The 15,634-nt window shown below is 44.6% G+C and overlaps 1 protein-coding gene across 3 annotated transcripts in view; it reads right to left on the bottom strand.

Annotated features, from left to right (window-relative positions):
- ABTB3 (ankyrin repeat and BTB domain containing 3) overlaps nucleotides 1-15,634 on the bottom strand; it is a 180,805-nt gene that overhangs the window by 38,761 nt on the left and 126,410 nt on the right. For all 3 annotated transcript variants that reach the window (XM_054219397.1, XM_054219484.1, XM_054219575.1), the window contains exon 4: nucleotides 12,058-12,210. In XM_054219397.1, the coding sequence (XP_054075372.1) occupies nucleotides 12,058-12,210 (153 nt within the window). The remainder of the gene's footprint in view (nucleotides 1-12,057; nucleotides 12,211-15,634) is intronic.

Below are 15,634 nucleotides of genomic sequence, written 5' to 3'. Positions count from 1 at the left end.
GGAGGGAGAGTCTGGACCTCCCAGCTGCAGCTGGCCATTTCCAGATGACTCTCGTCTGAAAAGGAGGTGGTTTCTCGGCAAAGTGCAGCTATGGAAAGATCTAGACAGCCTCTGAGGACTGCAGAGGTGTCTGCCGCTATGAATCACTGCCTGTGTTAAGTCACCGCTTCATCATTTGTACGGAGGTATAGAACATACACTCTGAATAAAATGGGTCAGAGTCAGTGCTGGCAGAAACAAGTGGAGCTTCACTGACGTCAACCCAGCTCGGTGCATGCAAAACCATAGCTGATGATCTCTTTAAAAAAAGCCAGATTTTGACCTGGGTTGCACACCCACGCAAGGGAGGAAGGAGGAACAAGGATCTATCTCACCTATCCTGTATGGGCTGCCCAGACCTCTACTCTGGCATGGGTTCAGAAATTACTTACTTCTCCATATGTAACTCCTCCATGAGTTGGCTCTGGTCCCCTACAAGCACGCCAGTTCACCTGCTTACTATAGCCAAGGAAGGGGACTCATTAATTACTACTGACATTGGGTACCAGCATATCAGTACACCTCAGTCAGCTGGGGGGATTAGAGCCTTGGTCCAAGAGCTCCGGGATGTTACAGCTGTACAAACACTGCAACAATAACAGGGATGCAGAGGAGCGCCTGGGCTGCATGGCTGCTAGGACACCAGCACTGACAAAATGTCATCTAGACCAAGTACCACAAAGCAAGAAACCACGACTTTGTACTACTACCAGCTGCCCACTGCCTTTTTGTACCCCAAAAAGGACCCCTTGCGAGTGAATACAGCCCTGATTCATGAGACATTGCAAAGGAAACTATATGGCAAAATTTGACATGGATCATTGCTGGTGACACCATTGTCATATGTTGACTAACAAAACGACAGTGATCAAACTGGGGAGTTTAATAAAACAAGAGAATGATGCAAGGGAAAGGAACCGAATATGCTTCAGAAGAGAAAGCGTAGCAACATCTCGAAAAGCCAGAGAGATGAATGAGTTAAGGAAAAGGAGATTTAACATGTACAGATAAAAAGCAGCGGAGGGACAGATCAAAAATGATCAGGAACTACAAGTACAGAATAGGAGAACACAGCATCACTTTTAACATTGGAGAAAGCCAACTGGGAAGACAATACAGCAGACAGACTGAGCAGTTGCATTTCAAAATGGAAACTGAAAAACCAAAAAAAAACCCCTCAAATTAATAAAAAATCATCCCTAAGCCACCACAGCACTGCTCCCAAGTCCTCGTTCATACCATTAACTGCATAATGTTGATTCCAACAGGAGCACAGGGTCTTTGCTCCGTGTTATATGGTATAAGGGGAGGCTGCTCCATCACAGACATCATCCAGAATTGCTAACATTAAAGGATGCAAGAAAAAAAAAGGAGGAAGGGAGTGGCACCCAGGCTTGACTCACTGAAGATTTCTTAACTTTGGACTGCAACAAATACACTGACAAGCTATGAAGAGGTGGGAAAGGGATGAGAAGAAGCCTCAAAAACAAGGTTGACAAGGAGCGGTTAAGTCAGCTAAATATACAGGGTCACTTTTCAGAGTTGTGAAACTGTGACTGCAAAGCAAAGGAAGCCAGCATAAGCGCAAACGGAGCTGGAAACCTCCCCAGATGCACAGTCAGTTCATGGCCCTTTTGCCAAAAAGTCTTTGTGATCCTTCCAAGCGCACCGGAGGCTGACACCAGCCCGACAGTGGGACGTCCCCTCCAAAGCCACCTTGGTTTGGTGCCAGATTCTTCTGGCTGCCAGCACTCACAGGGGCCGTCCTTTCCCCAAGACCTCACCTTGCAGAAAAGGCTCTTTTTCATCGAAGGGGCAGGGAAGGCTGATGGGAGGAGCAGAAGACCACAGCGGGCCAACGCTCTTCGCTCTTCTCCCCCTCCTGTCCCTGGGGACAGTCACAGGATGGCAGGACATCACCACCTCGGATGCTGGCTGGGTCAGGTGAACTTTGAGGTACCCCAGAGTTGACACGGTGACAAAGGTAGGACTGGCCAGCGTCCTTTGAGGGTCATATCCTCTCTCGAAAGACTGAGCCCATTCTGGATTCCTCTGTTTAGCAACCTGTGGCGCTAGGCAGGCTCCTTGGCACCACCACTGCTCTACACGTGCTCCCACTCCCAGAACTGAGAAGTACTATGCTTGAATTAATAACATACACTGATCAGAGTCCTCGTGCACAAGACCTAATCCACCCCTCTAATTCAGGGATTCAGTCACACAGCCTGTGAACTCCCTAACTGGTGCCTCCCTACCTTGAATCAAGCAAACAATTGCCTTTATAAGTAAAAGGAAAATTAGAAGCAGGTGAAAACTTCTTGATTTTATATTTGTAGCAAAGCTGTGACCACATTTTTTAACTTACAATGCAATACAATTGTCTCCAAGTCCTCTTTTAATTCCTCACAGATATTGCTTCTACAGCAGTCATCTTTAAGATCATTACAGTGTTGCCACCGCACATAATTAACTTTACTGTGGCTTGATATGGGGAATGCCATGGTAACATTAATTATTTGCAAATGGTCACTGTCAAATGCTGCACGGTGACCATGACACTCTATCGTACTCTGAAATCCTCAAACCTCTGAAAGGAGTCAAAGATAATTTTCTTCATTTATAATGGGTGCTAGCAGTACAGCAAATTATTTTTACCTTTTCCCAAACTCACATTACAAAAACATAATGCAGCACTTCTACAGCAATGGTTTAAATGCAGGGGGTTCTTTTTTCATTTTCACTCAGACTTAGCTAAGATAGGGTCTGCGCAGATCTTTAATAAGTTACTCATGGATTGAATACATTTGGGAAAAAGGATGATTCAAAGGCAAAGTGTTTCCATCGTAACTGGTAGACGCAGCAGCTCTCATTACATAGCTTTCTAATTATTTGTTCTTTGGGAGGGGATTATTGCTATAGTCAGTAGTGGACAACTGAATAAAAAAAGGGGAAAAAAAGCAATGCTCTGTAAACGTTACCAAAAAAGAAGTAGGAACATCTTAATTGTGTCCTAAGCGATACGTGCCGTCATAGCATGCTAATAGTTGATTGAAATTAAATGGAGTGCAGACCATGATGAGCAGCAGGACAAACGTTCCCCTCCGCTGAAATGAACAGATCGTCACCCTTATAGCCGAGCACCAAAACCTTGTTTGTCCACCTGGGACTCGATCGCCAGCCGTTTCAATTAAAAGAATGATAATCTATTCATTAAGTCCATCTCTTTAGCTCTGTGGATTTTATTCAGCCTGTCTCTGTCCTAAATATGAATGAGGTCTCGAGACAGAAATTATAGTTCAGCTGGTTGGAAGTCTGGAAGGAGTCATATTTTAGCCAGCAATATACATGCATTTGCAATGCTGAATTTCCTGGGGTCAGGGATCACAGTTTTGATCTGGGTATGCACAGCCTGTAGCACAAAAGGGTCCTGTTCCTTGCCTGGGGCTCTTCAGTGAGACTACAGACACAAACGGCAGTAGCAGGAGCGGCAGACGATTTGATTTAAATTTGTGAGCACTCTTTTTTCCAATGCGGTGCTTTAAAAGGGACTACGATGCTGATATTAATAGGACTGCAATATAAATACTATATTGAGACAATTATTTGCATTTTCAGTTTTGGAGAGAAACAGAAGCACAAACACGTTGATCAAAGCGATGAAGAGCACTACTTTTTAAGGCAGACATAAAATATCTCCATTTACTTTAATCAGGAGCCAAATTAAGACCAAAAAATAAAAATACTGGGGATATTTATTAGCCAACTCTTATTCTTGTCAAAGGCCTGGGACTAAATTGGTTACAGATACTGGAAAATACATTTAAAAAGTGATGTGACTATAAAATCAAGACCCAAATCTAAATTTCAAAACACTCTTAACATTACAGTCCCATGTATATAGGCCAGGAACCATGTTCAAAATTGAATCTAACCAGATTTTGAACAAGGCCAACATATCATAGAAAAATTTGGGTACAGATTGATCTTTCAATAGATTAAAATAGATAGCACAAGTCTTCACTAAAGAGTGGAAGACGATATGTTATCTGTATCCTGATTATTATATTCAGGAATGTGTATAGAGACAGATCATATGAAATAGCAATGAACTTGCTTGCAATGGGAAAAACCCAAGAACGATGGATCCTAAAGCCTGTAAAACAGAAGTGTGTTCTGCCCTAAAAGTGAAGCAGAACACAAGGGCAAGGTCCTCCCCTTCAATAATTTTTTTTATTACTGTTGTCTTCAAGCAGCCGGCTGGCAGGAGAGGTTGAGATTCACCTCAGGAAACCCGTGCTCTACCTTTTAAGTAATAAAATCTCCTTCATCCACTGGCACCATCTGCCCCAAGGGACCGATGGATTTTATCAAGTAGCTTGTTTGCTGCTGCTCGCTGGTTTGGCATTTTTGTGTCTAATTACGGCAATAGCCACGGCTGGTGTTAAAGGATTAGTGAAAATTTGTGGGAAGGACAAGGACATTCAAGGAGCTAGGCAAACACCAACCGTCCCTACTGAAAAGCATCTGCTGTCTAACTAAATAGCAGAATTTCTTCAGAATTTTCTGCTCTGCCTCTCCAGAAGCTCAGCACCTTACCCAATGCATTTTAAGACAGAGTGAAGAGCCGTGGAAATATTTTTCTGCCTTCAAATCTCTATTTAGTAAAGTCTATTTATATTTTCATGCTCTAGTACAAGCACAGGATTTCCATAAATAAAACATTAAATGCAACTCTTCCTCTTTTCACTTTCAAGTTAGAACTACTTATGTGTGGTATAGTATTAAGATGACACGGAAAATGGTACAGACTGCTCGGAAAGAACAAAATAGCATGTATTTCCTTTATGTTGCTGTATTTTTCCCTTTCCACAGTCTTAAGAAAACTCTCTACAACGAGCCAAGGATGCTCCCATGTTAAATAAGCTGCAGTCTTGAGGCAGATAACGCTGTTTTCCTAGAGAGCCTTCATTAAGAGGGATGGTCCCAGACAGAAAAGCAGACTTAGCTATTTTCAGGCAAAGGCTAATTGGAAATTAGGACTGATTTTCAATTAAAGACAAGCTTTCAAAGGCACTCAGACACTGCACTTGCCCGGAGACCTTTTTGGATCAGAGCTGTAAATGCAACTCGGAGCCTTGGGTGAGGCTGCGACAGGGCAGCGGCTGCAGGAGCATATGGGACCGGAGGGTTAATAAACCAGTCCTATGCTGCAGCAAGGTTTGCATCATCTACGCTTTCAGTTTGAATTTACTCATGACCTAATATCTACATATTCCTGCGTTCAAGCTGCACTTTAAATAGAGTGTATTTTTCCTTCCACACTGTTTACTCCTGATGTATTTCTAGAAAAGAGTCACACGTTCCCTCAGCACCCACCTCGCTCAGCTGAATGAGCCCCTTTCTTCTAGTCTTCCTCTACAAGAACATTTTCTCAAAACTCAAATCACCCCAGCCCGTTTCTCTGTACCTGCTCCAATGTGAATATTTTCTTGACCCGGACAGAGGATTTGCGATTCCACATCACTTCCTACCGCTTTCATGTACAGAGGCACCAATATTTTCCTGCTTCTACTGGAAATACCTCTCCCGTTGCATCCCCAAAATGCATTTGCTTTCTTCACAGCTGAGGAAAAATCCACTTTTGTGGTTTATAAGCATTCTGAGATGAAATCCTGCTCTACGGTCTTCACCATCACCTTTCCAATACCCAGCTCCCAATATAGTATATATTATACTGCATATATAGTGTATATGTTACATATACACTGCAGTATGCCTTTTTCTAATTAATCTCCATGTGTTTGCCTTCCATTTGTGGAAAACTGCATTTCATCCCATTTCTTTTGTCCCGGCCCTCAAGGTCATCCACTTTTTCCTGGATGATTTCCCAAACTTCCTCTGTCAGGACAATGCCTCTCAGCCATCGTGGCATCAGCAAATTTTAACTTCACGAGCACACTGCTAAGATTTGTGCCAAAACCCTTTCTGAAAATTAAAGACCAGTTTTTCAGATGGAGAGCTGAAGATCTCCGCTTGTAACCCCACCGCATCCAACCCAGCTCTTGCCACCTCTCTTGAAACCAGCCCCTGCTCACTTTCCAATTCCTTTACTAATCCCCATCTTATCCAGCTTAACAAATAGTTCCCTGCATGGACTGCATCAAATCGTTCACTCAAGTCCAAATAGATGAAATCTACTGAATTTCCTTGGGGTAGAAAATCAGTTATCTTATCAAAAAGTTATTAGATTAGTCTGGCATGATGTATCTTTAGAAAATCTGTGTCACATTTTATCCCATTTTCCCCTCAACAACACGTCTTTAATCAGTCTTTGCTTGAAAAAACATTCAAAGGCCCTGCACTAAGAGTCTGGAATTTTCCTCGGATCGTTTTTCATCCTTTTCAAAAGCTGGGCATTACTGTTATTAATCCTTCGAGTTACAGCACCACTCCGGGCTTTGTTAAAAATATTTCCCTCTGACCCTTTGATTTCGTGAGGCATCTCTTTCTTATCGCTGGGATAGAGGTTTTCTGGTCACCCCAATTTGAGTGCATTAAGCTGCATAATTTGCTCTCCGTTTGATTACAGTTTTTCCATTTTCATAACCTTGTTGCTATTATTTATTTTTCTTTTTCCCCTGAGATTTTCTTCCCAAAACCAGAGACAAAGTATTCACTTAAGTTCTCGGGTGATGGCCTCTGTTGGCACTGATGCACACCTTTCACAGGTGCCATCTCAAGGCCAGCACTTATAGATACTAATTTCACCTCTGTACTCCTGGAAGAGAGAAGAAAAATGTGTAACGTCTATGGTCAGGAGCAGAGATAGGACTCAGACTCACAGCCAGTCAGAGAAGAAAAGGGGTATTTGCTGCATTCACTATACGTGAGCCCAGCGCCCGCAGGGAACTCAGCCACAACTCAGAAATGCTGCCGAAGGGTATGAGCGAGCAATTGAAAGGGATCGAGTTATCCTGGCTCTCCATCTGTGCACAGGCACAAGCCCTGTTGTGCTGGCTCCTGCTCTCACCAGCGATGCTGCCACCTCCAACTACATTTGACTGGAATGTAAGGGGGGTCTCTGAGCGCACCAGTGGAATCAGCATGCAAATCCCATTGCCTAGCTCTGTCCTCCAGCATCCCCCCACTAACCAGGGACCGCACACAAGGGACTGCAACGCCTCTCACCAGCACCCTGGTGGGGTGAGCTGGTGTGGTCTCCGCAGGCTGCACATCAATATGGGATGGGGCAAGAAGAAAACAGACCCCTGTGGGAGTCCACCCATGAGGAGTCTGATGGCAAAAATGCATTTTCCCGTCGCTGCCCTTTGGGTACAGCTGCCAAAAAGGACTTTAGACCTCTTTACAGAATTGTCCTGGGCTCCTCCTGCCAACATTTGCCTCCAGTGAAGCAGCTGTGGCCCATGCTGGATGGTAATGAATGCCTCAGGGAGCAATCTCACTTCTCCACTGTACAAGAGGAAGGCACGAGCTGTTTCATCTATGGATAAGAAGAAAACACTCCTCGAGGTGACTAAACTCTGTTTCTTCTCCAAATCCCAGCCAGGAGCTTCGCAGCCTGCTGGGCAAGGGGACAGGGCACTAATGAGTGTGAGAGGTCTTCCAGACACCTCCCTGTGGCTGCAGAGAAACACCCAGCCTCTCGGGCTACACATATGTAGGATCCCAGTGCCATGAGGCTACATTTGGTGTTCCTCTTCATTCAGGCACCAGGAAGGTCCCTTGGACGTGACGTGGGCTAGGTCAGCAACCCTGCAGGGCATTCCTTCTCCAGCCAAGCTGTGGGTTCGATGTCCAGCTGGGACTTTTTGGGGGTCAGGAGCCAGAACCTCATCCTTGGACAGTGCAAGCTGGGATCTCCTGAAATACCTCCCCCTGCGCCACTGGAAGCACCAGTAGTGAAGACGCTGCCCACCCGATTCCCTTCAGCAGAGCGCAGAGCCCTTCTCCGGGGCGAGGGAGCTGCTTGCCAAGCCCAAAAACACCTGCCAAAAGCAGTTTTCCCCAGAGGAGCCAGAAAGCGAATGACTTGGAATCTAAAAGGTCTGAGGCAATGCTGAAGGTAGAAGAAAATATTTCAAATAACATATAGGAATAGCCCTTTGTAGAGGGGAATTGCACTCAGGCCTGTGGATTTTTCTTCAATGTTTGCTGTTTCTGGATATCAGACTGAACATGCATGCCTGCACACACACTTGCACTCCAGACTATATCTTTCTTTTAACCTCTGACTGACCAGAAAATAGCCCTTTATCCAGTCAGGTGCAGAAATGACCATGTAACGGTCCCCTACATGATATTACCACCTCTCTCGGGTCAGTTTGTTCCAGCATCTTTACACTCTCCAGGACTGCCACGATATATTGCAAGCAGAAATGAAGCCACCGACCCTGATAAAAAGCACGGCCGCCTTTGTGCTGAGCAATACAGGATGCTCCTCCCTTGCTCTGTTTCTCTGCCGTCAGCCTCCAGTCCCCAGATGTGGTCATCCATGAGCAATCCTCGCCAGCACATGCCTAACACATTGGGTTTGTCTTTTTTTTTTTCTTTTAAAAAAATGTTCCGCGGAATGGAGGGAGACATGGAAAGAGCTTCTTGTGTTTAGGTGGAGCAAGTGGAAAGGTACCCCTTGCAGACATGACGATGAGGAGCAGCCAAAACCAGGCAGCTGTTTCCAGCCAGACCCAGTGCAGACTAAAAAGCCACGTTACCTTATTGCAGGAGAGGAGCAGGTCCAACACAGCTGCTACCACCATGCCCCTTTCTGGCAACAAATTCCTTTCATCCCTGATGCCTCCATTAATAAAAAGTCTAGAGCAGGGAGCGGAGCATCCAGCTTCACCAGATTTAGGCCAGCAGAGAGCTACTTTGCACAAAGTTCTCTACTGACTACATCCAGCAGCCTCAGGTGGTCCAAGAGGGCCTGGGCACAGGTGGGGCTTTATTTAAGCCTGGTCTCCCACTATGACAAAGAGTATTTTGGACACAACTCGGACTTTCGTCTCAGCTCGCTGTCGTGCATCCAGCAGTCGATCCATCAAGGAAACCTACCTCCTTGCAAAAGGTGGAGACAACTGCTCTATTTAAAGATTCCACTCCTGGGGGAAGGCAAACATTTCCATCCCTGCTCACCTCCCAAGGCTGGGGAAAGGGAAGAAACTTTCTGGCATGTCTGCTGCTGTAAAATGAGAAGAGATTAGGAAGGAGACAGGCGGCTCCTGCCTGATTCCAGCTTCCCTCACTCCTCTACCCAGAGCAAGAGCAGCTCCTCTTTCAGGAGATGAAAACATTGCAAGAAATTAAGGCAGAGGATTTTTAAAAAAGGATCAGAAGGCGGCAGAAAGAGAGGAAGTATTCGAATGAAAGGCAGGAAGAAAGCAGAGATGATTTACAAAGCCACGTATCGGGAACCTCACTGCTGGAGTATGTGATTGTGCTGGGAAGTGTCAGACGAATCTGCTGGGAGACCTCCATGCTGTAGTTCAGATAAGAATGAACATTTGGTTTTTATCCGAACTGATCCTGAACTTCATAGCCTTTGAGATCCTGCCAATCTCTCTCTCTCTCCCCCTCTCCCTGTACGTGCATTTTTCCAGCGTGGAAGCTGATTTTGCTCTATGAGTTTGCAATGACAGGTTGTGAATCAACACCGTGGAATGATGCAATATCACATGGGACCATGGGAACTTTTGGGTTCGGGGCTCTATATTTTAGGCACTAAAGAAGAATGCTAAGAAAAGCCTAGAAATTGAACCACTTTCAAGGTTCTACTTATTAAGCCATTTCTATAAAAGTCACAAAATATATCAAGCTAACTGCATTTAAAATCCTCCAGCTGTCATCCGTCACACAGCTTATTTAAAAAGCCATCCCCTGCAAAGTTGTTGGATTTTTCCACCCCTCCCAGCGTTTGCATTTATGGAATTGATGCTTGCTGAAGAGTTGATAGTTGGAAACACTCCCTCCCTAATGGGGAGGCACGAAAGGTTGGTGCTTGACTTAGTGGAAATGAGAAGTGCTGAGGGTCTGCACTGAATACAAATAAAAAATTACAAGCTGCAAGGTTTCAAATTAACATCCTGATGCCTCACGTTATTCTTCAGAAAAGCTCGGTCTTTCCTTTGATCTCAGGATTACAGGCAGACAGGGCCTGATCTGCAGCTACACAAAGAACCTGCTGCACTACACCGGCAGTATGCACAGACCTTAAAATAAACCCAAAGTATACGGACACTTACTCCAGACCTCTGCCAGCACAGCAGAGTGAGGTTGTCACTTTGGGACATCAGTGGGTGAATTGGGCCCCTGCAGTCAAACAAGGGCACACCAGCAATAAGGGCTGGTCTCCCTAAAATCCAAAATTTGTCTCAGGAATGATTTCTCTTTTCATTCCCACCTAATTAAACCCAGTCCGCACTCTTCAGGCTCCTTCCAACTTGCAAGACAAGCAGGACAACAGCAAGCACTTCTATTCGTTATGAAATTAATTCCTGTTGGCAACTTTAAGTGCTGATTACTTCCTCATAATTAATACATTCTTCTGCAGCGTAATACAACTGTCCCCAACTTCAAATGATTTTGAAACTCCTGGAAAATTGTCTAACAGTTGACAGCATTTTATATATACATACATATATATATACACACACATACACGGATGAAATACAACTTTAAGAATGGTATATTGTGGGTTTTTAATCCACAGATAATTAACTGTATCTACCTTAAATTTTATGACAGAGGACATAGAGTAGAAACATTATTACCCGATTTGCAATCCTACCTAAATACTGGAAGAGGTATTAAATTAATTCTGCCTTTGCAAAACCAAGTTCTAGGTCTTCAGAAAGTGCGTAGTATCTATAAGTTTTGACATTTCAGTAAGGATGCAGAATGCTGTACTTCTGGAAATGAGGGCCAAGATGGTCACACCAAAGGGAAGCAATTACAGCTAAGATTTGAAATCTGAAACGCTCAAGATTTCGCTTCTGAAATTCAACATATTTCTTCAATTAAATATTCAATAGCTGCAACTATAAAAAGCCTATGCAGATCTCAAAGTAAAGTATTATACTCTGTGGTGAAAGAGCATGTCAAGGCCAGAGACAACCGAAGGCAGCTGCTCCGATGCAGGTTGTCACAGCTAATCATGTAGATCATCCCTCTGCTTTCTGCGTTGCAGGAAAGAATGCACCTACTGCTGTATAAAGAGGCAAACTGCTGAAAATTGGGTTTTATGTACAAATTTGTGAAGCAGTAACAGTGAGTAATTTCTACTTTGGCAGGTTCAGAATGCCTTTTCATATGAAAATCAAAACCAAATATATTCTTGACTCTAGAAGAGCCCTAGATCATGCTTTTATACATGAACATAATAATAAGGCAAAACAGACACTAAAAACATATCCTGGCAATAAATACTTGAAGACTTCATTACAAAACCAAAAGGTCACATCTGATACACGAAACAGTCAAATTATCTAGGCTGACATTTACAACTAATTTGAACCGACATTAGCATGAAAAATACAATTTTACTGCAAGAGGTAGTCTTACCTATAAGTTTAAATGTGCCCTTTAAGCATTAATGCTGAAAACAAAGCCCTGAAAAATATCTGCAGCCCTGCCAATTACATTTCGGTATTTTATAGCGAAGCAACGTGAAGCAGACAATTAGCAGAAGATTTCAGCCCCTCATTAGCAAGCAGAACCTAACAGTAAGAGAAAAAAAAGACAACCATATGTGCAGATTACGGGCTCGATCCAGCTGTGAGATATTCAGGCACCCATTACCATGCAACCGGCTTATCCACGGATGTGAGCAAATACCAGGAGCCGATTTTGCGACGCACACGGCGACGAGCCGGAGCATCCATGCACCTCTCAAAGGCAGTAACAGAGCCCTCTGCCTGCCTGCTCGCTCGCTCACTCGCTCGCCGTCACTGGGAAAGAGAGACACGTTTTGCACAAAGCCGCCGATTTTCTTTGTGGACTTACTTTAACTGTCGAGGTTCGCAGTCAACTCCCGGCAGCAAGAGCCTCGCCGCCTGCCGTACGTCATCGCTGTCCACCGAGAAACTGCGACGGTGCCCCGCGTGAGCCACGGCAACCCGTATCCACTCCATCAGGGGAGGCAGCACAATGAACGGCCTGGGAAAGCACACAGACATGAATGCTACAGTACACTACCATCAAAATAACAGGTAGAGGGAGAGAAAGCGGGGGGGTGCGCGTGTGTGTGTGCATGTGTATATATGTGTGAGAATATACACACACACACACACACACACAGAGGGAGAAGGAAACAAGCAAAACGAAAGCATGGGAGAGCAAACCAGCTCAGCAAATTTCAAGCAGGTCTAAATCAAGATGCCTCACCCTGTCTCTGGAGCAGGATTATTCGAAGAGTGAGATTTATGAGCCACACTCATTTACGGGGCTCTTGTGAGGTCAGTCCACCCGCCTGGCAAGCCCTCCCTCCCCTCTTCATCCTTTGCACGGAGTATCCCGAAAAGAGGGCAGGAGCCTGGCACAGGACCACGTCCTGCTCTGGCTGACGCACCGGGCTGGGTACGCTCCCCAGCCACTTTGCAATGGGGATGGGAGAATGAAACAGGGCAAAGAGAGGGGATGCCCCCACCCCAAGATGCCATGGATGGAGAGGGGATGCGTGAGGAAGTCTCCAGCATCTCCCGACGATACAGTGCGTGACTTGTGCTCAGCGCTGAAAGTGGGGACGTTTACAGCTGATCCTGCTGTATTGTGGAGGTTATCGGTGAGCAGCCTCAGAAGCCAGACTCTTTCGTTTCACTTTTAAGCCTACTGTTGCTTGTATCAAACCGTCACACCTTTGGGTACCAGCTGTTCTGCCGCTTGAGTCAAAATACACAATACCAACCCCCACAGTGGACGGTGGGACTCTGTAAGAGAACCCCTACTTGAGCAAAGCATGGACGCTATCAGAGACATGGTCCTTCACTCCACAAGACCCGGACAGCCCGGTGTCCTAGCAGGAGATGACCATGCCTTACGTGAAGGACCCAGCATACGGTTAGCCCCACCTACGCTAAAAATTATTTGGGGAACTAAGAGAGAAATACCAAACCTTAGATGAGAACCATAGCTTCAAGTCCTAGTTTGGAGTTAAAAAAGTAAATAAATCTCTGCAGCTGAGTATCTTGGAAGGTCGCTGCCTGTTAGGTCACGGTGGAAAAAATCCCCAGAGCGACACAGGCTGCAGCAACTGCCCTCCCATCCCAAACAGGTTTTCATGCCCGCTTCGTCACCTGGCTGGGGTGTCAAGAATGGGTGTCTCCTCTGCGGCTGTACGTGGGAGACAAAGTCTGTGTGGGGAAGGGATGAGGAAGGGTAGAAGAAATCCCCCTTTATAAAAATATACTTTAAAATTCCAAAAATTGTAAAAATCATTAAAAAATACCAAATCTGTCCAAGAGCTACTTGAAAACTACGCTGAAAGTCCTGTATTTAGTCACGACTGCTGAAAACTATTCAGACATAATGAAAACTGTTTCATCCACACTGTGAAGTAGATACCATGGCTAAGGGATTTTAACAGAGATTGCTATAATATTAAAAAAGAGAGAAAAAAAGAGATGAAACTTGTAAATGACTACTGTCCTCAAGGAATGTCTGTAATTAACCTGCTCTTACCTTCTTCTTCTGAACCTTTTTTCTTTTGTTTCATTTCCTACGTGGCTCCCTTTCCCCTCCTGTTAACTGCATATTCCCTTTGTTTATTAGCTCAGTACATCATTCTAATACTGGAAATGTTCCTATTAGTGCAGCATCATCCCCTACTTTTGCTCTCTTCCCTTCTCCTGCTCCTTCTCATTCAATATAGTTTTCCCTTACTTGCCTTTCCTTCTGCGATCCCTTTGCATGGAGAGGAGAAAAGGAAAAAAAAAAAAAAAAAGGCTGGATCAGGGGCCCAGTAGGCAAATACTTTACATTTTAAATATATAACTTTACCCCAAAAGGATCTACCCTGAGAAAAATGATTTAAGAAGATGTTGATTCTAGAATATCCGTTTCCTATTTATAGCTCTTTATGCCATTTATTTCTCTTTTGAAGACTTGACTTTACATAGCTCTGATATTAACATTCTTGAGGAGGGATGAGATATTTCACAAGCGCCGAAGGACAGAGAAGCCCCGAGGCCACGAACTTTCCCTGGGACGTCGGGTTCCCAAATCTCACAGCCGCTTGCTTAAATGAACAACCTCCTTTTGAAATATAACATCTTTGGCCGACTTGCCACTTTCATCCTTATTCCACTCAAACACATCGCCGTCACCTCAAGACCAGCCTGCATTTGTTTCCAAGGCTTTTTGCTCTCCCCTGACCCACCACAGCCACGTAAGGAGGCAGATAAGGAACAGACAGAACATCTTCTCCCACAGCTCCCACAAAATGATTTCCATAACCCAGCTCATTTGTCGTGATGGTGGCGGCAGTCAGGGGAGGAGGGGAGAAGCCGGGGTGTACCCGCTTCCCGGGTCACCTGTGACACATGTCCTCAGAGCAGAAGGGACGCTCTATTGCAGCGTTAAGTAGCTGGGGACAAGTGATCAGTGGGAGTTGTTTTTATCACTTGCTGAGCAAACAGCAGAAAGGGAGCTGCAAATCGCACTGGAAGTGTCAAAACGCATACAGTTACCCACGAAACTTGGTGGTAGGAAAACAATTAAAGGGAAACTCCATTCTAAGAGGGTTATGGTTTGCAGGAGCAAACGTGGTCTGGATCAGAGGAATGAAGATAGGATTGTATGGAGCCTACCTATAACATCTGCTGGGAGAACAGAAGAGCAGAGGGCCGTGGCTGAAGAGAGGACTTGGGGCATCACACTTCCTTCTCCTCTTTCATGCAGGTTAGAAACTCACCCAGCAGAAAATGTGCCCCACCACAGTAAGGAGCAGAGCAAGTAAAATTATTTACAGGAACTGTGATAATTGCACTATAAAATTGCCTTTTTTTTTTTTTTCCTTTCCTGGTCTTGCAAACTTCAACAGAGAAATAGAAATGAATGTGGCTATTTGTTGCAATAAATCCCAAAAGGGAAGAGAATTGGTGTTCAGCAGAAGCGGAGGGATTTTCTCTAAAGCCCAGTTTCAGTCCATACATGAGGACATGGAACTTGCTCAGAATATATTACATTCCTTTTTGCGAGGCAAAAAAAAACCCCAATCACTGCATATCCGAGCATGTCAGGGAATTTGTATTTTGAGAAGAGAACCAAATATGGTTGAGAGCAATAGGTTAAAAATACCCTTCGAGAGTCAATGCATCACGTGAAGGAGATATATTTTTTTTTAATATTGTTTGTGTGCCAAAAGAGAAAGAGGAACATAAAGTTATAGGGAGGTGACAACCCACAAGACAGCATGACATCAGCAAGATATATTTCACTTTTCAAATGACACCGTGCAAAACCAAATGCATCATATCATTGGTGTATGCATTGATTTATCTCTGCTGTACAAAGGCAGGCAATAACCAGGAGAGTTTGGTACTTCTGTGTTCTAGGGTGGACACATAGCAGGTACGTCATCTAG

This window comes from Rissa tridactyla, chromosome 1 (assembly GCF_028500815.1).
Source record: "Rissa tridactyla isolate bRisTri1 chromosome 1, bRisTri1.patW.cur.20221130, whole genome shotgun sequence".
In the NCBI taxonomy this organism is placed as follows: domain Eukaryota; kingdom Metazoa; phylum Chordata; class Aves; order Charadriiformes; family Laridae; genus Rissa; species Rissa tridactyla.
Note: the sequence above shows the minus strand (reverse complement) of the source record. Positions and strands in the feature narration are given on the sequence as shown.